This window comes from Gallinula chloropus, assembly GCF_964237585.1.
Source record: "Gallinula chloropus genome assembly, chromosome: 3".
NCBI classification, from domain to species: Eukaryota; Metazoa; Chordata; class Aves; order Gruiformes; family Rallidae; genus Gallinula; species Gallinula chloropus.
In genome coordinates this window covers 121,944,122-121,966,650 of record NC_140087.1, presented here as the reverse complement: position 1 = coordinate 121,966,650, position 22,529 = coordinate 121,944,122, and the positions used below count along the sequence as shown (strand labels likewise).

Genomic DNA, 22,529 nt, shown 5'->3' with positions numbered 1-22,529 from the left:
CCAGGAGATGGGCCAAGGGGCAATGGGCTCAAGCTGCCCCAGGGCAGGGTCAGCTCAGCTGGGAGGGCAAAGTTCTTCCCTGGCAGAGTTGTGGGGCTGTGGCACAGGCTGCCCAGGGAGGGGCTGAGTCCCCAGCCCTGGGGGTGTTTAACAGGGGGGAGATGAGGTGCTGAGAGATCTGGGGCAGCACAGGACAGGGGTGGGTGGACTTCATGATCTTTAAAGAGCTTTTCCAACCTTGGGATTCTGTGAAATCCCACTGGGTCCTGTTGAGGTTGAGCCCCCAACACACCAAACTTCCTGAGCAGAGCACGGAGCACACATCAGCTCAGGTAAGCACGCAGGCTGGGATGCAGGTGATGCTGCCTGTGCTTCCTGCATCCAGCAGGACACACCCCATCCTCTGCCCCAGACTTCATTGTCCCACTGAAGGGTCTGTCAGCCCTACTGCCACAGCCACGGGCTCTGCGGGGTGGGACCTTGGAAGATCACCCAGTCCCACCCCCCAGGATCACAGGGTCTGAATGTCTCCAGAGAAGGAGACTCCCCAGCCTCTCTGGGCAGCCTGGCCCAGGGCTCTGTCACCCTCCCAGGGACAAAGTTCCTCCTGACATTCCCATGGAGCTTCCTCTGCTCCAGCTGCACCCATAGCCCACCTCAAGGCCATGTCCTTAAGCACTTCACCTTTTACATCCCCCCAGGGATGGTGACACCCCCGCCCCCCTGGGCAGCCTGTCCCAACGCCTGGCAGCCCTTTCAGCACAGAAATTCTCCCTGATCTCTGACCTAAATCTCCCCTGGGGCAGTTTTAAGCCATTTCCTCTCATCCCATCACCGGATAGAAGAGACCCCACATCCCTGCAACTGCCTTGCAGGGAGCTGGGGATGAGGGATGAGGGGTATTGGGGGTTGGGAGGGTGCGTGTGTGTGGGGGGGTGTCCTGCCTCAGTTTCCCCGCTCACAACATCTGCAGCCTGCAGAAGGGAAGGGAAGGGAAGGGAAGGGAAGGAAGGGAAAGGGAAGGGAAAGGGGAAAAGGAAGGGGAAGGGGAAGGCAGGGGGGGGTGGGTGGGTGGGGGGGTGGTGCCGCTACTGAATAATTCAGCGCTGAAGGAGGGCCGGGGAGGGGGGCGGCACCGCCCCGCGCTTCGGAGCGCTGCACCGCGCACGGCTCCGCGCATTGCATTGCATTGCGCACCGCTCCGCGCACCTCACCGCGCTCCCCTCCGCGCACTGCACCGCGCACCTCACCGCGCTCCACACCGCGCATTGCAACGCGCAGCTCACCGCGCACCGCTCCGCGCATTGCATTGCGCACCTCACCGCGCACGGCTCCGCGCACCGCACCGCGCATTGCACCGCGCACCTCACCGCGCTCCGCTCCGCGCACGGCTCCGCGCCCCGCCCCGCACCTCTCCGCACCTCTCCGCGCACCATGGCTCTGGTGCTGCAGCTCCGCACCGTCTCCGGCCTCCGCGGCAAAGCCGATCGCATCGCCAAAGCGGCTTTCCGAGGTAGCGGGGAGGGGGCGGCGGGGTGGGAGGCTGTGGGGGGGTGTCCCCCGGGGCGGACTGTGTCCTGCCTCAGTTTCCCCACCGCGCCTGTGCGTGGATTGGGAAGGCGGGGGGGGGGGGGGGTATGCGAGGCTGCCAGCTTGAAGGGCTGCCCACCCCCACCCCGTTTGGGGTGTGAGCCCCCCGCTGTGGGTGCTGGGGCACCCCTGCCTGTGCCTGGCCAGGGACACCGCAGCCCCCCTGTTACCTATCCCACGGGAGGGGGGTTCATCCCTTCAGCTGGGGGGGAAGCAGATGGAGCCCCAGGGTGGCGAAGCCTCCCCGGGAGCAGGATGGTTGCCCAGCCCAGCTCCTGCCATAGGGTCAAGGCCATGGTCAGGAAGCTGTGCTCCCCCAAAAGGTGTCCCTGGGAGGGCCGGGAGGAGAACTTGCCTCATGCCCGGGCCCTGTGTGTGCCTGGAGTTCCTGCAAGGCTGCTGCAGCTTTGGTTCCTCTGCTGGGATCCATCCACACCAGCTCCAAAGCTTCCCGAGCTAACTCCTGGGCTGACTCCAGTCCTGGGGTGGGATGGGGATGGGGTGGGAGTGGGATGGTAGTACTGGACAGACAGGTGGACTTGACGAGCTTAGTGGTCTTCTCCAACCTAGAGGATTCTGTGATTTGATTCTGTGATTCTAGGGATGGGATGGGATGGGATGGGATGGGATGGGATGGGATGGGATGGGGCCAGGCACATGGTCCTGGTTCCTCAGTGCCAGACCCAGGGGAACATCCTGGTGTGAGTTAGTGGGGTTGGGTGCCACGGTCTCCAGGGAGAAGAGTCTCCTGCCTTTCTCCAGTGCCTGGTGAGGGAGCTTTAGACCCCATGGAGAGGGAGCTCTAGACCCCATGGAGAGGGAGCTCTAGACCCCATGGAGTGGGAGCTCTAGACCCCATAGAGAGGGAGCTCTAGACCCCATAGAGAGGGAGCTTTAGACCCCATGGAGAGGGAGCTTTAGACCCCATGGAGAGGGAGCTTTAGACCCCACGGAGAGGGAGCTTTAGAGCCCACAGAGAGGGAGCTTTAGAGCCCATGGAGAGGAGCTTTAGACCCCATGGAAAGGGAGCTTTAGACCCCAAGGAGAGGGAGTTTTAGACCCCAAGGAGAGGGAGCTTTAGACCCCAAGGAGAGGGAGCTTTAGCCCCCATGGAGAGGGAGCTTTAGACCCCATGGAAGGATCTGGCCTCCACCAGCCTGGCCCCCTCTGTGCTCCTCACAGCAACTCGTGTGTTTTGCACGCTCAGAGTTGTGCTGATACTTCTCAGTACCCCGGTTTCCCTGGAGTTACTGAGTCTTGCAGGAAGGGATGCTCTCCAAGCTACCACCCAGCTTCTTCCTCCTCCTCCTCACAGCCTGGGGGGGTGTGGGGAGAGCTCCTGGGGTGGGTGTGTTCACTCACGGAGCCAAAAGCACCTATTTTTGCATGAAAAGAGAAGCTAAAGCAACAGTTTGACTCGTGCCATGTGCCTTTCTGCGGGTGGGCAGTGAAACGCTGCTCGGCTGCAGCTCAAGGGGGGGGATGAATAAATCCCAACCTCCTTAAAAACCTTCCTGAGGAAGGGCTGAGACTGACAGCCGTGTGGGATGGCTGTGGAATTACACTGCTCCTCTTCCCCCCACCCTGGGATCCCCACGCTCCCCAGTGAGCTGCAGCTGGGCTATTTGCATTTTGCAACTAGGAGAAACTGAGGCACGAGCGGGAACTCCCAGTTCTGGGCTGATGGGAGCAGCCAGGGAGGGGTGGGCTCTGCCCCAGCAGCCTGAGCAGACCCCACTCCCACCCCCAAGCATCAGGGACTCGTCTCCCACCACGGTGTTGGATCTGACTCACCAAACTCCCAGGGGATGCTCATTCCCTGGGAGGCTGGGGGCTGGTGACCAACAAGATCCGTTGCCTTTGTGCCCATCCCAGTTGCTCACAGGAGGTTTGGGGCTGGTTTTGAGCATCATAAACCAGAGCAAACACCCTGTACGTAGCCCAGGCTGGCTGAAAAGGGCTCCAGAGCCCCAGATCAGCTGCCACTGCAGCTCTCCATGGCTCTGCTCTGTAGGTGAAACTCAAAGATGGGTGAATTCAGGGTTTGCTGCTCAGGGTGCCTGCCCCTGTCCCCCACACCGCCCCAGCCCATGCAGGGTCACTTGCCTTACAGAGTTCTCACTCTCAGAGCGGTCTGATTGCTCTTCTGAAGGAGGGGACTTGCAATTAGAGCTGTTTGTCAGCTAATCCATCGCAGATGGGGTTGTAAAGAGCTTCTTGGCCAGGCTTCTGCTCTGGATGAGTGTATGTAAATGAAGGAGATCATTCTGGGATCCCCCCTGGAGCATCACCGGGCACCAGGGGTAATGATACCACTGTGGTGCTCTCTGGACTGGGAGAGAACGGGGTAGGGGGGACCCCCTGTGTTGCCTTGATATACCCCTGACCTGAGCAAGTCTCCTCAGTTATTTGGGTCCCACATCTACATGAGGGTGCTCTGCAGCTGCCCCCAAAGTCCACAACAAGGGCTCAGACGTTCTGTGCCTCTGGCACGTGGTGCCTGTGGCATCACTTTAAAGGCTGTAGGGTCCCAGAATCATTGAACTCCAGACTGGTTGGAGTGGGAAGGGACCTTTAATGCTCATCCAGTCCCACCCCTGCCATGGGCAAGGACACTGTCAACCAGACTGGGGTGCTCAAAGCCTCATCCAACCTGACCTTGGATGTTTCCAGGGATGGGGAATCTCCCACCCCTCTGGGCACCCTGCTTATCACCATAAGCATAAGAAATCTCTGCCCCCCCCAGCCCCTCTCCATCCCCCCCCTGCAGCTGGAGGCCGTTCCCCTGGGCCTGGCCCTCCCTGCCCTGGGCACCAGCCCCTCTCCAGCTCTCCTGCAGCCCCTCGAGGGCCGGGAAGGGGCTGGGAGCTCTCCCCAGCAGCAGCTTCTCTTCTCTGGGCTGAGCCAGCCCAGCTCTGCCAGCCTGGCTCCAGAGCAGAGGGGCTCCAGCCCCCCCATCATCTCTATGGCCCTACTCCTGATGGCTCCTTCCCAGCAGAGCAGTGGTCCCATTCCCCACCCGGGTTCCCCTGCCATGGGTGAGCAGGTTCTGGGCTGCATCCCTCTTGCAGCTCCCATCCCACCCCATGGAAGGCAAGGAGGGAACCAGCACTGGGTCCCTTTGCACTGGGAGGCAGCCAGTGTGCACGGGGCGAGGGTGGGCAGCCATCCCATGGCCCATGAGGCTCAAAGGTGTCTTCCACCCTCCCCTGGAGTTACCTGGCATGAGATAAATCCAGTGCTCTGCCTGAGAAACCTAGAAACCTGGGCATCGGTGGGTGAAGCCATTGATGGTTGGGTGCTGGGAGGGTGGTTTGGGATACAGGGTGCCCCTTCTGGGTCTGCCTTACCCAGTTTGGATGCTGCAGGCAGCAGAAAGTGTGATAAAATTCTTTTCTGGCTCTCCTTGTGTCCTAGTGCAATTCAAAAGGGATGGGGTGTTCCCTGCCAAGAGCTGTTCCATCAGGATATCTCCACCTTCCCTAAAACAAAGTCCAAGCTGACCCCACAGCAGTCAGGGGGTCCCTGGCACCCCCTTTCCCTGGCCATAGGGTGTCTGTGCAAGGCTGGTCCCAAGCCAGATCGATGCATGGAGCTGTTTGTAATTACCCAGGAGACAGTTCCCTTCTCTGGAAGGGAAAATCTCAGCATCATTCAGCAATTAAACATTAGCATTTTGATAAGTTTCCCCCCTGCAGTGTTATGAAGTGGATATTAACTGGCAATACCGATCGAGGGGGGTGTGGGTGGGTAAAATTACACTGCTGGGAGCAGCTGAAAGCAGGGGGGCAACCTGGGAGCTGGGAAAACCTGATTATTTCAATAACTAACACACACGCTTGGCTGCTCTCCCCTCTGCAGCAGCACGTCTGGCTGCTCCTCCCCTCATCCCACCCCCAAGCAGGGGCTTTTGAGGCTCCTCTGCAGAGCATCCCCAGCTCCTCACCCTCCTCCAGAGCCCCTGTCCTGGGGCAGTGCCCAGGAGATGCAGGGGGGGTGGAGGGATGCTGCTGTTGGGCTGGGTGTGTGGGCTGCATCCCTGTGGTTGGGCTCAAAGCGTGCAGATCCTCTGGCTCTGTGCAGGAGCTGGGGTGGTTTCCTTGGGGTAGCCAGTCCTAAACCTCATCCCCAGCATTCGAGCATGCTGCTGGGGGGGTGTAGAGCCCCCTCAGCACCCCAAAGCTTGAGCAGCTCCTGTTCAAGCAATGTGAAAGCCACCATGGAAACTGCCCTGAGCTCCCTCCCTTCTTCTGCTCTGCAATAGGTGGGGCAGGGCTTGAACACACCAGAAAACCTTAATTAGCTCATCAAGTGGGTTAACGAGGTATTTACCCTAACGAGGTGCTTACCACCCCTCCATATCTGCTGCCCTTGCTGCAACCAGCCTGTTTGTGGTCTCTCCCCAGGGCTCTCCTTCTACACCCGAGTGCTTGAGAACTGTGAGGATGAGGCCAGGTTTGATGAGGTAAGAGAAGGTGCATTTTCCTCCTCCTTGTTTGCTCTGCCTCCCTCAGTTTGCTTTGCCACAACTCCCTGTCTGGATGAATATCCCTGTCCCCCAGTTCAAGTGGTTTGGTGTCTTTGTTGTCTGCTGTGGGGTTTCTCCTGGCAGGTACCAAATGGGTCTCCTGGTTGTGGTCCAGCTGGGACCGAGGATGTGGGGTGTCCCATGATGTGGGAACAGCCCCACAGCATCTTCCTGTGGGGTGATTAATTAAAAAAATAAATGGAAACAAAAAATCCCTCCTGTTTGTACTGGGATGTCAGGAGAAATTCTTGTCTCTACTGAGCAAATCCCACTGGAGTCTCAGCTCCCATTTTCATTGCCTCAGGGGGGAAACCTCCTGCTTTCCAACCTGCAGTTGCCTCAGTTGTTGCTGCCCATCCTGCCAGCCTCCCCCACCCCTCTGCATCCCCTGTCTCATGCTGGATAACAAGCCAATCGATCCGCTTTGGGTGCCGATCGGATGGTGTGTGGGGAGGGAGAGAGAGGGAATGGAAACCCAAGTTCTGTGTGGTTTCAAAACACAGCCTGTCTTTAGGCAGAAAACACTGCCAGGCGACTGACATCAGGTCCCCCACACGAGCAGGGAACAGAGGTGCTGCTAGGAAGCCACATTCAAAATGGAAATAGGCTTCTGAAGGAGAATGGATGCTTCCTCCTGGAAGATAACCTGTTCCCAGGGGCTGGAGAATACAAGAGGCTGGGAGGAATACTAACACCTTGTTTATAATTTTCTAAAGCTGTTTCCACCTTTGGAAAATGAAGTTTTCCCCCTGGTTCCAGGCATGGGATGTGTCTGTGTGGTGATAAATCCTGTGGTGTTCCCAGCCAGGAGCACACCCGGCTCCTCCGTGCCCCTCTGCATCCCTGCCATGGGTCAGCCCTTGCTCCAGGTTTTAGGGGAAGAGCTTAACCTCAGGCTCCCCTAAATTGCCAGAAGATTAGGGCAGGGGAAGCCCACAGCAGGGTGGGAGCTGCCACTGGTACACCCAGGGTTGCAGGGGATGGGGCATGTCAAGGAGGTGGTTGGCGTTGGGTCTCCAACCACGCTCCTGCACGGCTGAGGCAGCTGGGGGAGCTGCTGATGGTGATGGGATGCAGATTTCAGCTGGGGGAGCTGCTGATGGTGATGGGATGCAGATTTCAGCTGGGGGAGCTGCTGATGGTGATGGGATGCAGATTTCAGCTGGGGGAGCTGCTGATGGTGATGGGATGCAGATTTTGGCTGGGGGAGCTGCTGATGGTGATGGGATGCAGATTTTGGCTGGGGGAGCTGCTGATGGTGATGGGATGCAGATTTTGGCTGGGGGAGCTGCTGATGGTGATGGGATGCAGATTTTGGCTGGGGGAGCTGCTGATGGTGATGGGATGCAGATTTTGGCTGGGGGAGCTGCTGATGGTGATGGGATGCAGATTTTGGCTGGGGGAGCTGCTGATGGTGATGGGATGCAGATTTCCACAGCAATTTGTTAGTATAATGACTGATTTGAATAACAACCACGGAGGTGTGCATCCCTGGAGCTGCCTGTGATTGGAGTGAGGAGATCCTTCCCTGCTGGGGCTGAAGGGCTGGTGGAGGTTCCTCTCACTGTCTCAGGCTTGGTGGGACACCAGATACCTGCTGCTCCCAGTGCTTGGTGCTGGAAAGCTGCCTGGTGGAAAAGGACCTTGGGGTGCTGGTCAGCATCTGGCTGAACGTGAACCAGCAGTGTGCCCAGGGACTAAGGCATCCAACAGCATCCTGGCTGGTGTCAGCAGGGGGGTGGCCAGCAGGACCAGGGCAGGGACCATCCCCTGGCCTGGGTTCAAGGATGGGTTGGATGGGGCTTTGGGCACCCTGGGCTAGTGGAGGGTGTCCCTGCCTGTGGCAGGGAGTGGAATTAGATGATCTTTGAGGTCCCTTCCCACCCAAACCAGTCTGGGAGTCGACAATTTAAAACAACTTGGTTTTCCTCAGGAGCCACCTGGGTCTAGAGTGGTCAGAGCTTCCTTTGCCCTGAGGACCAAGGTGAGCATGGAGCCCTGGCAGAGACGAGTTGAGGGTGTGCAGCTGCTGGCTGCTCCAGGCCTTGGGACCTGCCAGATACCAGTTTTTAAGAGCAGCCTATTCCTACCCCTGGAATTCTCTGCCAGGAGCAAAGTGCTTATGCCCTGAGGGACTCCCCCATCAGTCAGGCTTTCATCCTTGGTGTCACCCAAGGGCTCCCCAGCACCTAAGAGACGAGCTGAGAGGTAGCATAGCTGCTCCACGAGGCACTCAGTTACCTGAACATCTGTATTTTATTGTATTTTAAAGTAATTAGTGTCAGGTCAGACACAGGTCCTGCTCCTGCAGCACCCGTGACCTGGTACTATCCTGGTACCACCCCAAGTGTCCCAGAACATAATCTCCTGATGTGTCCTGGTGGCACCTGGTGAATGGAGCAGAGGATGTGGAGGCAAAGCAGAGGATGTGTCTGGCTTCACCTCCCCAGGGCTTGCTGGGAGTTCAGCTGGTGTAGTCCTGCCACACACTGGGATGTGGAGTGATGGTCCCAGCTCATGCACAGCCGGTGACTGGGCTGGAGATAGCTGTCTGGAGGAGCCCCTGGTGTCCTCCTCCTCATCCCTGTGTCCTAAAGGGCACAAACCACAGTGAGAGGTGGCAGAGGTGACGTGTCCTCTTCCTCTATTAAATCTCCTTATCCTGGAGGACTCCTTGATGCAGCAGCCACAGACCAGGCACCTGCCATCAGCTCGGTGATGCAGCTTGTGCTGCCTGGAGTAATTAGCTAATGAGGCTCTCCAGGAGGGCGGGTGCTTCCCTTTGAGCATACACCCAAGGCAAGTCATCATGGCCTTGATGACAAGCCCTGATCAGTCTTATTGAGTACAACCTGAGCTCCCCAGTGTTCCTGGGATCTTCTCCCTCACGGGGAGGTGATGGGCACGTGTGGTCCCCACTGCTGGTGGTGCACGACTTTGAGCTGTCTTATGTCTGCAGCAGCACTGAGGGGGGTCTGCTGGGGACACTGTGAGTGTGGGGCAGCTGAAGATGAGCAGGAGGGTCTGTCTGCCCCCCAGGAAGCCCACCTGGCAGAAGGGGGGTTTGTTGCCTCTTCAGCTCCCTTGTTCCCCTTGAATTCAGTGACCTGTGGGGTGTGAGGTGGGGCTGTTCCTTCACATTGCTCCCCAGTCACTTGTACACATCCCTGGTGCTCAGGGGGGCTCCTTGCACTCATCATTTTTGGAACCAATGGTTGCTTGGGTTGGAAAAGACCTTTAACATCATCAGGTCCAGCTGTTAACCCAAAACTGCCCACCACTAACCATGCCCCAAGCACCACTTCTCCATGGCTTTTACATCCCCCTGGGACAGTGACCCCCCCACTGCCCCAGGCAGCCTGTCCCGAGCCTGGCAGCCCTATGGGGGAAGATGTTTTCCCTGACACCCATCCAAACCTCCCCTGGCACAACTTACAAACCAGAAGCCCCAGAAATGGCCCCGTTTCCTCTTTTCCCATCAAAATAGGGTATAATAGTGGGGTTTTTTGGAGGGGGTGATTTGGATGGGGGGTATGGCTCATCCCCGGAGTGGGGAAGGCTTTTGAAGCTGAGCTGAGATGAAATGAGGTGAGGGTGAAGAGGATGCTCCCTCCCTCATCTCAGAGCTGGTGACAAGCAGAAAATTCACATCAGCTTCACGTAAAGGCAAAGGGGTTGTTTTGCCAGTGCTAACAAGGGCATCAGCTTCCCTGCCACCACTTAAATGAGGTTTAATAAGAGCAAGTGGAGAGTCTGGTACCTGGGAAGGAGTAACTGCTGGGATCAGGACAGGCTGGGGGGAGCTGCTGGAGAGGAGCTCTGGGGAGAAGGACCTGGGGGTGCTGGTGGGTGACAGGGTGGCCACGAGCCAGCAGAGTGTCCTGGGGCTGAGAGAGACAATGGGATCCTGGGGGCATCAGGAGGAGTGTGGGCAGCAGGTGACAGGAGGGGATCCTCCCCCTCTGCTCTGCCCTGGCCAGGCCCCACTGGAGTGTTGTGTCCAGGGCTGGGCTCCCTGGGATCAACCAGCCAGGGATCTCCTGGAGAGAGTCCAGAGGAGGGACAGGGATGCTGAAGGGGCTGGAGCATCTCCCCTGGGAGGAAAGGCTGAGGGAGCTGGGGCTGTTCAGCCTGCAGAGAAGAGCCTGAGAGGGGATCTGATCACTGGGGATCAAGAGCTGAAGGGTGGGACCCAGGGGGCCATGGGCAGCCTCTGCTCAGTGTCTGTGGGGACAGGACAAGGGGCGATGGGCTCAAGCTGGAGCCCAGGGAGTTCCCCCCAATGTGGGGAAGAACTTCTTGCCAGTGAGGGTGAGGGAGCCCTGAGACAGGCTGCCCAGGGGGTGTGGAGTCTCCTTCTCTGGAGAGATTCCAGCCCCTGTCCTAGGGACCCTGCTTGGGCAGGGGGTGGGACCCCAGGGGCTCTGGGGGGCCCTTCCCACCCCTGTGACTCTGTGAGTTTGTGATTAACAGTCATGAGGATCTGCTACCAGGCTGAATTTGGGCTGCCCCAGTGGTTTCCATTTGTTTGGCTTCCTTCTATTTCTTTTTGCAATTATTTTTATTCATTGCTTGATGAATTATGCAGAGGCTGTGCTCCTCCAGAGCCCAGGGAAGATAAGCTGCTGCCTGTTCCAGAGGGCACCTGCAGCACTCCAGCTCTGGTTTATTTAATCAGGAACAACTTGGTTGTGTCCTGCCTGCACCCCAAGGGGTTTCTTCTTGGAGGGGCTTGTCCTGCTTCTGCAGGCACCCAGCACAGGAGGGAAGGGGCCTCCAGTGATGCTGCTGGGCGTGGGGAGCTGGGGGTGGGTCCTGTGTGGTCTTCCTGGCCTGAATTCAGTCTCTCCTAAGGGGATCCTCTCCCAAAGGGACTGGGACAGGCTTAAGTGCTGCCATCAGGAAAGCTGCAGCCTTGATCTGAACATCTGGAAGTGCCTCTGATTAACCAGGCTTGGAGAGGACAGGCAGGATGAGCACCCAGCCAGGGCTCCAAGAGGCTGCAGGAAAAGGGGAGACATGGCTTAAAAAGGGGTGACATGGCTTCAAAAGAGCTGGCATGGCTGAAAGGGGGGGAGACACCCCTTAAACAAGGGAGACCCCTTAAAAAGATGCCCATTCCCAGGTCCCTTCAAGCTGTCTGACTGGGAGTGTCTGGCTTCTGCCTTCTGAAGAAGCATTTCTCTGCCTCTATGGGTTTTTTTTTTCCCCTTTGTTAATCAAAACAGATAAAATGGACCCAAAAAAAGCTTTGCACAAGATTTATAAAAAAGGCTTTTAACAGTAAAACCTGTAAGGAGAATAAACAGGCAGCCAGCCAGGGAAGGAGGAAGGGCAGTGAGAGGAGGGAAGCTCCTGGACCAGTGCTGCTGCTGTTTCCCAATGGGGCTGGTGGGGAGGGAGCTGGGACAGGATGCCACCAGCGTTCAGGAGCTTCTCAAGAGCTGAAGGGTGGGACCCAGGGGGCCATGGGCAGCCTCTGCTCAGTGTCTGTGGGGACAGGACAAGGGGCGATGGGCTCAAGCTGGAGCCCAGGGAGTTCCCCCCAGTGTGGGGAAGAACTTCTTGCCAGTGAGGGTGAGGGAGCCCTGGGACAGGCTGCCCAGGGGGTGTGGAGTCTCCTTCTCTGGAGAGATCCCAGCCCCTGTCCTAGGGCCCCTGCTTGGGCAGGGGGTGGGACCCCAGGAGCTCTGGGGGGCCCTCCCAACCCCAGTGATTCTATGGTTCCTGATGGTTATTAGAGCACCACTCCCAGGAGATGAGTTGTGGAGGGTTGGGAGGGTCTGATTCCCACCATGGTGACACATGAGTGCCCACAAGGCTTGGAAGGAGATGGAGACCCTCCCAGGTGGCAGATTTGTGACAACCCTCTGTCCCCCCTGGCACCATGCAGCATCCAGCACGTGTGTCTCTTGGCTGGGTGTGCAGGGTGGGTTCATCCTGAGCTTGCCTTGTGCTGTAGCTGGCACCAGTGGTGCCTGCAGGGATGCTTTGCAAAGTGCTTGGATGTTCCTCTCACTAAAAAAAATGCCTTGAACGGTCGAGTGGAGCTGCTGCTGCTGCTGCTGCCAGGGAGGGGAGACAGATGACGTGTGCTCCCAGAGACCTTCCAGCCTCATTCTCTTCGCTTCTTTCACAACGTGGGCCATCAGGCTGCTTAATTATGTTGCTTGTCTGTGCAGAGCCTGTGGCTTTCCCCCTGCCAGTGAACTCCAGTGCTGGTGCTGCAGCAGCGTGGCCACTGGCAGACCTTCTATCGAGCTAAGCCACAGTTTAGCAGCAGCCTTACAGGTGTCCCTGTGCCACCTCCTGCTGCTGGGGCGCATGGGCATGGGTGTGGGCATCGCCATGGTCTTGGTCAAACACAGTGAAGAGCAGCTATTAAGTGCAGCACCTTGCATAGATGTAAAGTGCTGCACGTGGGACAGAACAACCCCCTGCAGCTACAGGCTGGGAGAGACTGGTTGGAGAGCTGTCAGGCAGAGAAGGAGCTGGGGGTGCTGGGTGGCTGCAGGCTGAACATGAGCCAGCAGTGTGCCCAGGGGCCAGGAAAGCCAAGGGCATCCTGGCTTGTGTCAGACACAGTGTGGCCAGTGGGTCTGGGGAGGGGATTGTGCCCCTGGGCTGGGCACTGGGGAGGCTGCAGCTCCAGTGCTGGGTCCAGCTCTGGGCTCCTCAGCATCAGAAGGACAGGGAGGTCCTGGAGCGAGTGCAGAGAAGGGCAACCAGGCTGGGGAAGGGGCTGGAGGGCAAATCCTCTGAGGAGCAGCTGAGGGAGCTGGGGGTGTTGAGCCTGGAGAAGAGGAGGCTGAGGGGAGCCCTTCTCCCCACCTCCCCTGCCCTGCCAGGAGGGTGCAGAGAGGTGGGCGATGGTCTCTGCAGCCAGGGGCCAGGAGATGGGCCAAGGGGCAATGGGCTCAAGCTGCCCCAGGGCAGGGTCAGCTCAGCTGGGAGGGCAAAGTTCTTCCCTGGCAGAGTTGTGGGGCTGTGGCACAGGCTGCCCAGGGAGGGGGCTGAGTCCCCAGCCCTGGGGGTGTTTAACAGGGGGGAGATGAGGTGCTCAGGGATCTGGTTTAGCTCAGGACAGGGACGGTTGGACTCCAGGAGCTTAAAGGGCTTTTCCAACCCTGGGATTCTGTGATCAAATTCTCCCAGGAAAGGCTGGGTCTGAGGGGACAGGCAGGTCACCTCTACGCATGTCACACTGTGCCTTGGACTGGTGGCACCACTGTTAGAAAGGGAGAGCTGGTTTCAGCCCCAGGGTGATTCCCACGGTGTGGGCAGCCGGGAGTGACATCGAAAAGGGCGAATGAAGGAGTTTCAGCAGCACTGTAGCTCCGTGGGAGAGCAGAGGGCAAGGGCTGGGGAGCTGAAGCCCACAAGTTCAAAGCAGAAGCATGCCCTGAATGTTTATTGCTGAAGGTAATCAGAGAATCCCAGCCTGGTCTGGGCTGGGAGGGACCCCAAGGGTCCCAGAGCTCCAACCCCCTGCCACAGGCAGGGACACCAACCTCCAGGCCTGGAGCTACACAAGGCTGCCCAGGGCCCCAGCCAACCTGGCCTGGAACACCCCCAGGGACGGGGCACCCACCCCCTCTCTGGGCAGCCCCTTCCAGCCCCTCACCACTCTCTCTGCACAGAACTTCCCCCCAGTCTCTCCTCTGCCCCTTCCCTCCTCCAGCTTCACCCCAGCCCCCTTGTCCTGCCGTTCCATCAGCTGTTGAAACCCTTTCTCTGGAAGTGTAAATAACTGCTGTTTCTTTAATCCTGGGCTGTCTGCTTTTTCCTCTTTCCCTGTTAAAAAACCTGTTCCAACTGAGCTGCAGGGCAAAGCTGGGTTTGATTGAGGAGCCTTTGAGCGAAACACAAACATCTGTGGTCTGGCTTGTTTAAGAGGTCAGGCTGAGCGACAGTAATAATCCTTCCAGGGATGGGAAGGTAATAAGAACACAGTATCTGTCTTGGGAGGGAACTGTATCACCCAGTTCCTTTGAGCTGTTTGGTTGGGGTTTTGTTCCTGGCTGTAGCTCAGAGAGAGATTTTCAGTGTGCAGGGACTCACTGGCACGTGGGGCAGCAAAACTCTGAAATAAAGGAGGGGAAATAAGATTTTAAAACTCATGCCTGGGTGGCACAAGTTGGGTTCAGTGGGATAAAACCAGGAGGAGAGTGAGGGTGGCTGGTCAGGCTGGCACCCTGCTGAGACACACGCCTGTCGTGGGAGGACTTCTGGGGGGCTTTTCCTCTCCCCAGCAGACCCCTGATGCCTCTTGCACAACTTTGTTACCTCCCCTATGGAGAGAGGCTGAGGGAGCTGGGCTGGGTCAGCCTGGAGAAGAGAAGGCTGTGGGGGGACCTCACTGCAGCCTCCCCGTCCCTGAAGGGACCCCAGGAACAGGAGGGGAATGGGCTGGTTAAAGGGCAGAGCCTGGCAGGACAAGGGGCTGGAGTGAAGCTGGAGGAGGGAAGGGGGAGAGGAGAGACTGGGGGGAAGTTCTGTGCAGAGAGAGTGGTGAGGGGCTGGAAGGGGCTGCCCAGAGAGGGGGTGGGTGCCCCGTCCCTGGGGGTGTCCAAGGCCAGGTTGGCTGGGGCCCTGGGCACCCTTGTGTAGCTCCAGGCCTGGAGGTTGGTGTCCCTGCCTGTGGCAGGGGGCTGGAGCTCTGGGACCCTTGGGGTCCCTCCCAACCCAGACCAGGCTGGGATTCCCTAATTAACCATGACCATTAACCAAGCAATGGGGGGGCAACCACCATCCCTCAGTGGGTGCTCAGCCCAGGGGAACCCCAACCTCTGCTCCATCAGCTGGTTAAAGGCAGAGGAACAACCCAACTGTGGGACCCCCAAAGGAAGATCTGCCCTTGAGGGCACAATCTGGGGTACAGCAGGTAGACCAGGCACCCTTGTGTAGCTCCAGGCCTGGAGGTTGGTGTCCCTGCCTGTGGCAGGGGGCTGGAGCTCTGGGACCCTTGGGGTCTCTCCCAACCCAGACTAGTCTATGATTCTATGATCTGCTGGGGCTTCAGAAGGAGCTTCCAGAGCTCTTTCAACTCCCAGTCCAAGTCAGATGTGTGTGAGCAAAACAGAGCCTGTGCCTTTTATGGACCTTCTATGGAGATAGCAGAGGCACTGGATTTGTCTCAGACTTGGCAGAGGGGTGAAAGGTGAGGCCCTGTTCAGGTGGTGAGGATGCAATGGACATCAGGTGTCTGGAAGGGCCAGGAAGATTGGCTCAGTACTTTAAGGGGCTCAGAAATCAAGATGGGGACAGGTTCTTAGCCAGCCCAGTAGCAATAGGACAAGGGGTGATGGTTTTAGACTACAAGAGGGGGAGATCCAGAGTAGGTAGGAGGAAACTGTTCATGTTGAGGGTGGTGAGACACTGGCACAGGGTGCCCACAGAGGTGGGAGATGCCCCATCCCTGGAAACTTCCAAGGTCAGGTTGGATGAGCCTCTGAGCAACCTGGTCTGGCTGAAGATGTCCTTACCCATGGCAGGGGGGGGACTAGATGGGCTTTAAGGTCCCTTCACACCCAGCCCAGTCTGGGACTTGATGATCCAGGGAGAAACAACGTCCCCTGTGCTTGGGCTTTCTATCTGCACCTCAGAAGCAACCACAAGTCCTGATCTTAAACCTGTAGTAAAGTACCACTGGTGTGAAAGGTGCAGAGTCCCCCTGGAGAGTGTCCAGGTTCTGCTCTGCTGGGTGTGGGATCCTGGGACTGCTCCTTGCCTTTCCCAGCCCGGCAAGAGTGGAGGTGAAGGAGCCAGCAGGGAGCAGGTCACATGCTGGAGGAGGAAGGGGTGAGTGGGTCCCCAGCATGGAGACCCCAAAGTCCCCGTGGGTGCAGAATGAGGAGTGAGCAGGATTCTCTCACAGCCACAGGGATGTTTCTAGCTCTGGATCTCGGAATATGTTCCCTTTGCTTCCCTGACTCGCTGCAGAAAGCGGAAAAGGGGCAAAAATAGCTTGAAAAAAGGAGTGTTGGCATCTTTCTGAAGAGTCCCTAATTTCTTCCTGCCGAGCTGCCTGATAAGCACTTTCCTTTCAAGACTCTGAATGCTGCTCTGCCTCTCCCCTCATCGGCACAGGACTCAACCCCATTGACTCTGTGTCTGAGAGCAGGACGTTCCCACCCCATGGAGAGCAGCCTGGGGTGTGCTGAGCTGCAGGAGGCCACAAAGGACCCAGGACTTGGAAAACTGAAGCCTGGCAGGTGGAATTTTTACCATGGGAAGCAAATCATCACCATCACCCCCCAGACAAAACAAAACCACAGTGATTTTTATATATATGATTTTTAAAAAATATATATCTCTATGGAGAGAGGCTGAGGGAGCTGGGCTGGGTCAGCCTGGAGAAGAGAAGGCTGTGGGGGGACCTCACTGCAGCCTCCCCGTCCCTGAAGGGACCCCAGGAACAGGAGGGGAATGGGCTTGTTAAAGGGCAGAGACTGGCAGGACAAGGGGCTGGAGTGAAGCTGGAGGAGGGAAGGGGGAGAGGAGAGACTGGGGGGAAGTTCTGTGCAGAGAGAGTGGTGAGGGGCTGGAAGGGGCTGCCCAGAGAGGGGGTGGGTGCCCCGTCCCTGGGGGTGTTCAGGGACAGGCTGGATGGGACCCTGGGCACCCTTGTGTAGCTCCAGGCCTGGAGGTTGGTGTCCCTGCCTGTGGCAGGGGGTTGGAGCTCTGGGACCCTTGGGGTCCCTCCCAGCCCAGCCCAGTCCATGATTATAAAAAGTGTAATGTGTGTATATGGGGTGTTTGTATCTATAATATACAGATAATATCTCTACACTTGGGAGGGACCTCCAGGACCATCTGGCCCACCTTTTCTTGGTAAAAGCTCCATCTAGACGAGATGGCCCATCCAGCTGGACCTTATTCATACCAGATATATACAGACTATTGGGCACTGAGGCACATCCTTCATGAGAACCCATAGAACAACCCCTCTGCCTTTTGCCTGGGGAGAAATCAGACCAGTTAGCCTTTCATTTCTTTTGATGGTCACCTGGCTAATTAGGCTGGTTGGCTTTGCTGGGAGGTCATCTCCGTGCCATCCTCATCACCCCTGCAGCAGGTCCCTGACACCAGGCTGACATCTCCCTCCTGTCCCTTCCCTGCAGACCTTCCGCTGGCCGGTGGGAAGCAGCATCGATGGGAACGAGATCCTGGAGATCCAGGTGTTCAACTACAGCAAAGTCTTCACCAACAGGTGAGATCGGGGGTGTCCTTCCCTCCCACCCACCCACCACCCCACCCACCCCCTGGGCCCTCCTCAGTGGGGAGAGGCAGCTCCTGCTTGAGGTGGAGCCACATCCCTGTTTGATTTGGAGACTGGAGGGTGAGGAAGACGTTGGTGATGTTGTTTGGGAAGGGCAGGGAAGCTCAGATGGGATGTGCAGAGCTCTGGGCCAGGTTGCCAACCACCAGCAACTGAGTGGTGGGCAGTGACATGTCTGTGCCATGTTTTTTCCAATCTTCCATTTGTTTTAATACAATTTGCCTGTATTTAAGAGAAACTGAAGTCTTGTAGCTAATTATCAATGTGGAAGTTGATGCTGAAATGCACTTCCCTGGCTTCAGCAAATTCTGCAAGTGTTTATTTACTTTATTCTTCTCATTTTTTTTCTCACATAGATGTTGCTGGGCCTTATGTGCAGTGTTAGGAGCATTATTGAAGGTTTCCTGCAGTCTAAGTTGCTTGTGTCAGAACCAGTGTGGCCAGTAGGGCTGGGGAGGGGATGGTGCCCCTGGGCTGGGCACTGGGGAGGCTGCAGCTCCAGTGCTGGGTCCAGTTCTGGGCTCCTCAGCATCAGAAGGACAGGGAGGTCCTGGAGCGAGTGCAGAGAAGGGCAACCAGGCTGGGGAAGGGGCTGGAGGGCAAATCCTCTGAGGAGCAGCTGAGGGAGCTGGGGGTGTTGAGCCTGGAGCAGAGGAGGCTGAGGGGAGCCCTTCTCCCCACCTGCCCTGCCCTGCCAGGAGGGTGCAGAGAGGTGGGCGATGGTCTCTGCAGCCAGGGGCCAGGAGCTGGGCCAAGGGGCAATGGGCTCAAGCTGCCCCAGGGCAGGGTCAGCTCAGCTGGGAGGGCAAAGTTCTTCCCTGGCAGAGTTGTGGGGCTGTGGCACAGGCTGCCCAGGGAGGGGGCTGAGTCCCCAGCCCTGGGGGTGTTTAACAGGGGGAGATGAGGTGCTGAGAGATCTGGGGCAGCACAGGACAGGGATGGGTGGACTCCAGGAGCTCAGAGGGCTTTTCCAGCCCTGGGACTCTGTGATTCTTTACCATCTCAAATCATCTTTACAGCTCTTTATCCCACTAACCTTCAACTTCCAGCATCCTCCCTCTCAAGTACAGGCTGGATGTATTCCCTGCATCCCCCTGGCTCTGCAGCCAGAGGGTGAAGCTCACCTGTCCTCCCCCATCCCTCCTCCAGTCCTGCAGTTACAGGTTAATTGGTCATTTACCCCCGTGCTGGGCATCTCATGTGCCAGAGCTGTTGTGTCCATGGGAGCTTGGTCCATTTTCTGCTGGCCTGAGTTGCAGAAGCAGCTTCCTGGCAGCGGTTTTGGGATGTGAGTCCCTTTTCCTTTGGCTCAGGCTCTTCCCAAGGTCCCCACTGCTCTGCTCTGTTGCCTCCTCTCTCTCCTGGCTGACTGCTCTGTCAATCTTCACGTTATTTGAAGATCTGATTGTAAGGTATTTTTACATCCCACCCACTGATGTAGCAGTTATGGGTTTAATAGCAAAATTACAGCGTGGCACTGTCATCCAAAGATGATTCTCAGCTGCTGCCCTATTTTTAGAGTCCCCCCATTAATCTGCTCTCGTTAGTGTGTAGCACTGAGAGCAGGCAGCATCAAACCAGACACTTTGTAAGGACCTGCTCCCTCCATCCCTCCATCCCTCCATCCCTCCATCCCTCCATCCCTCCATCCCTCCATCCCTCCATCCCTCCATCCCTCCATCCCTCCATCCCTCCATCCCTCCATCCCTCCATCCCTCCATCCCTCCATCCCTCCATCCCTCCATCCCTCCATCCCTCCATCCCTCTCCAAAGCAGCAATCCAAGCTTGTTTTGCCAGGCTCCACCTCCTCATGACCCTACCTTGAGTGTCACCAATTACACTCCGTTTTTTAATTGCTCATCCATTGAATCCTGTGCCAGGTTTTGTGTCCTCTTCCTAGGACAGCTGCCAGGTTGTGCATCAAAGGGAGAGTGACAGGTGACAGGAGGGGATCCTCCCCCTCTGCTCTGCCCTGGCCAGGCCCCAGCTGGAGTGTTGTGTCCAGGGCTGGGCTCCCTGGGATCAACCAGCCAGGGATCTCCTGGAGAGAGTCCAGAGGAGGGACAGAGATGCTGAAGGGGCTGGAGCATCTCCCCTGGGAGGAAAGGCTGAGGGAGCTGGGGCTGTTCAGCCTGCAGAGAAGAGCCTGAGAGGGGATCTGATCACTGGGGATCAAGAGCTGAAGGGTGGGACCCAGGGGGCCATGGGCAGCCTCTGCTCAGTGTCTGTGGGGACAGGACAAGGGGCGATGGGCTCAAGTTGGAGCCCAGGGAGTTCCCCCCAGTGTGGGGAAGAACTTCTTCCCAGTGAGGGTGAGGGAGCCCTGGGACAGGCTGCCCAGGGGGTGTGGAGTCTCCTTCTCTGGAGAGACTCCAGCCCCGTCTGGACACCGACCTGTGCTCCCTGTCAGGGACATCTTTGACCTGACCAGGTTGCTCAGAGCCTTGTCCAACCTGATCTGGGATGTTTCCAGGGATGGGGCATCTCCAGTCTCTCTGGGCAACCTGTACCAGTGTCTCACCACTCTCATTGTAAACAATTTCTTCCTCCTGTCTAGTCTGAATGTTCTCTCTTTTAGCCTAAAACCATCCCCTCCTTGTCCTGTCACTACAGGCCCAGCTAAAGGCCTGTCCCCTTCTTGGCCATTTCAGTTCTGATGTGCAGAACTCGTGGTCCCCAGCAGCTCACCCCAGGTAGCACCAACTTCTGCCCTGCCCTGGGACTCGGCTGGACCAGCTTCCTTGCAGCAGCATCCATGCTGGTGGAGTATCCAGCACCTCCCTGCAGAGGTTTGCCAGGGTTTCATTACCTGTTCTGTCTCTCTCTGCTTAATTAAAAAGCCTTTCAGGTTAGAAACAGCTTCCTCATGCTGGTGTTTATAGACAGCAGTGAGAGGATCCCCAGAGCGTGTCTGTGGCACTGGGTGCTCAGTCTGCCCCAGAGCTCTGAGGACACCCAGCACAGTGTGACCTCCCTGATGCTTGTCTTTGCTTTGGGCCACTGGAGCCACTCATCCCTGCAGCCCAGGCCAGGGAAGGAGCTGGGATCAGAGAGCCCCTTCAGCAGACACCAAACAGGACATCTGCCCTGGCTTTCCCTTGACTGGAGTGGGGAGCAGAATCCCAAGAGGGGCTTCAGCTCCTCCTGCTGCAGTATCGGTGCCTGTGGGGAATGAGGGCTGAGCCCCAGTGCCCCTGGAGCACCCCTCTTCCTGAAGGACCCATGTCTCCTGAAGATCCAAAGCTGTATCTGCCAGCCCAGTGTTTTTCTCAGACCTCCCAGGACATGTCATGAGAGATTCGTGTCCAGCTCGATCGTTTGAGGGATGGAGCTGAACCACCAGCGACTGGAGAGGGGTCTGAGCGAGCCAGAAGTAGCAAAGCATGCCCTGCTCCAGCACCACATGCTTGGGGCACAAGGAGCTGAGAACTGGCTGTGGCTGAAGGATGGGCTGAGGAGGCTGAAGGTCCTTGAGGACAACAACCAGGAGCCCAAAGGAGGCAGTGACAGCAGAGCCTTAGTCCCAGCCTGCAAGGTGCCTGCTGACAGAGGAAGAAATGCACTTCAGGCCTGAGCATCAGTGGAAGCAACCTGAAGAACAGGTCATAAATGTGAAGGAGCAAGGTCATAAACAGGGCATGAGGGTAAAGGAACCAGAGAGGGATTTCTCTTCAGACCCACAGCATTTCTCCTCTGGCTGAGAAATATTGACACCAAGATATGTCCACAGCACATGGTCAGTGAGCCTGGCCCCATCCCACCATCCACAGCTGGTGCTGAGCACCTCCCTCAAAGGAAAGAGGAGACTCTGTGGTACCAAAAAACCCCAATATTAAAGCCCAGGGTGACAGTTCAGTGCTGTAGCTACAGCCCATCCCTCTTGCACAGCAGTGAGTGGTGGGGGCAGGACAGACAGACAGACAGACAGAAGTCTTGGAGAGGAGGGAGAGGGGTGGGGAGAAGCAGAGCCCTGGATGTGGGAAAGATGAGCTGTGGTCCCTGTGAATTATTCACGTGCAGCTGATTAGTGCTATTTATCAGAGCCCCAGATAAAGGCAGGACACCTGATGCAGGTCCCTGTGTAATGGGGAGGGGGGGACAGTGCCCAGACCTGGCTGTGTGGCTCATTGAGTTGCTTTTGTTTCCTGCATGGTTGGCCATCAGCATGCAGCTAATTAGCTGGTAAGATAATCCTCTCCTGGCCCAGCCTCCCTCCAGCAGGTGAGTGAGTGCTGGCTCCTGGGAGCAGCTGTGGGCTCTGGGGGGGTCTCAGCTCTGGGCTGGTGGCTGTGCCTTGGAGCTGTTCCCCAGGGCTCTGCAAGTCTGGTGCCCAAAGAAATGGGGCAAAGCATGGAGATACTCAATGAGGACAACTGAAAAGGGACAGCCCAGCAGTGCCATCAGCCCAGAAACCTGTCTCCATACCCTGACCAGGCAGGGCATCCCCAGGGTGAGAAACTCTCCCCTCCAGTCAAGACCCATCCACATCACACCAGGGATGTGCTGTCCCAGTGTGGGTGGATGATGGCCCAGAAATCCTTCCCTGGGAGGGGGAGCCCCTGGCACAGGGTGCCCAGAGAAGCTGGGGCTGCCCTGGGATCCCTGGCAGGGCTCAAGGATGAGTTGGATTGGGCTGGGGGCACCCTGGGCTGGAGAGTGTCCCTGCCCATGGCAGGGGGTCACAGGGCAAGCTGAGGACCCTTCCCACCCACACTGGACTGGGGTGGGATGATTAAACAGCCCTTAAGCATGAGTGAGGCTGCCCACAAAGTGATGACTTCTACTCTGAGGTGGTTTCCTTTCCTCCATGTCACTGTTTTCCTCTCCGGGGTGAGGAGCAGAAACTGGATCTGGCCAAAGGCCAAAAGCCACATTACAGACCTGTGGGCTCCTGCTGGGTGAGGCCAGGGTGGGGGCACAGATAACATCCCCCTGCTGCAAACCGACACCCAGGGAGGAGCAGCAGGACCTGGCTCCCCTTACCTGCCAGAGGCACAAAGAGACCAGTACCAAGGGCTTTACTACAGCACTGCTGGATAAAAATACAGTCTTGTTCTGTCCTTTGTGCTCCATCTTCTCCACCAATTAAGATCTTTGCAGAGTTCAGGTCTCTTGTGTGGAAGCAGGAT

General features: G+C 57.4%; 1 protein-coding gene across 1 annotated transcript in view; it reads left to right on the top strand.

Annotated features, from left to right (window-relative positions):
- Nucleotides 1-1,434: 1,434 nt before the first annotated feature.
- The window catches only part of OTOF (otoferlin), a gene marked incomplete at both ends in the record, with an annotated part of 104,311 nt that continues 83,216 nt past the window's right edge, over nt 1,435-22,529 (top strand). The window contains 3 exons of the mRNA XM_084261792.1: nt 1,435-1,513; nt 5,997-6,055; nt 17,242-17,330. Of these exons, the coding sequence (XP_084117918.1) occupies nt 1,435-1,513; nt 5,997-6,055; nt 17,242-17,330 (227 nt within the window). The remainder of the gene's footprint in view (nt 1,514-5,996; nt 6,056-17,241; nt 17,331-22,529) is intronic.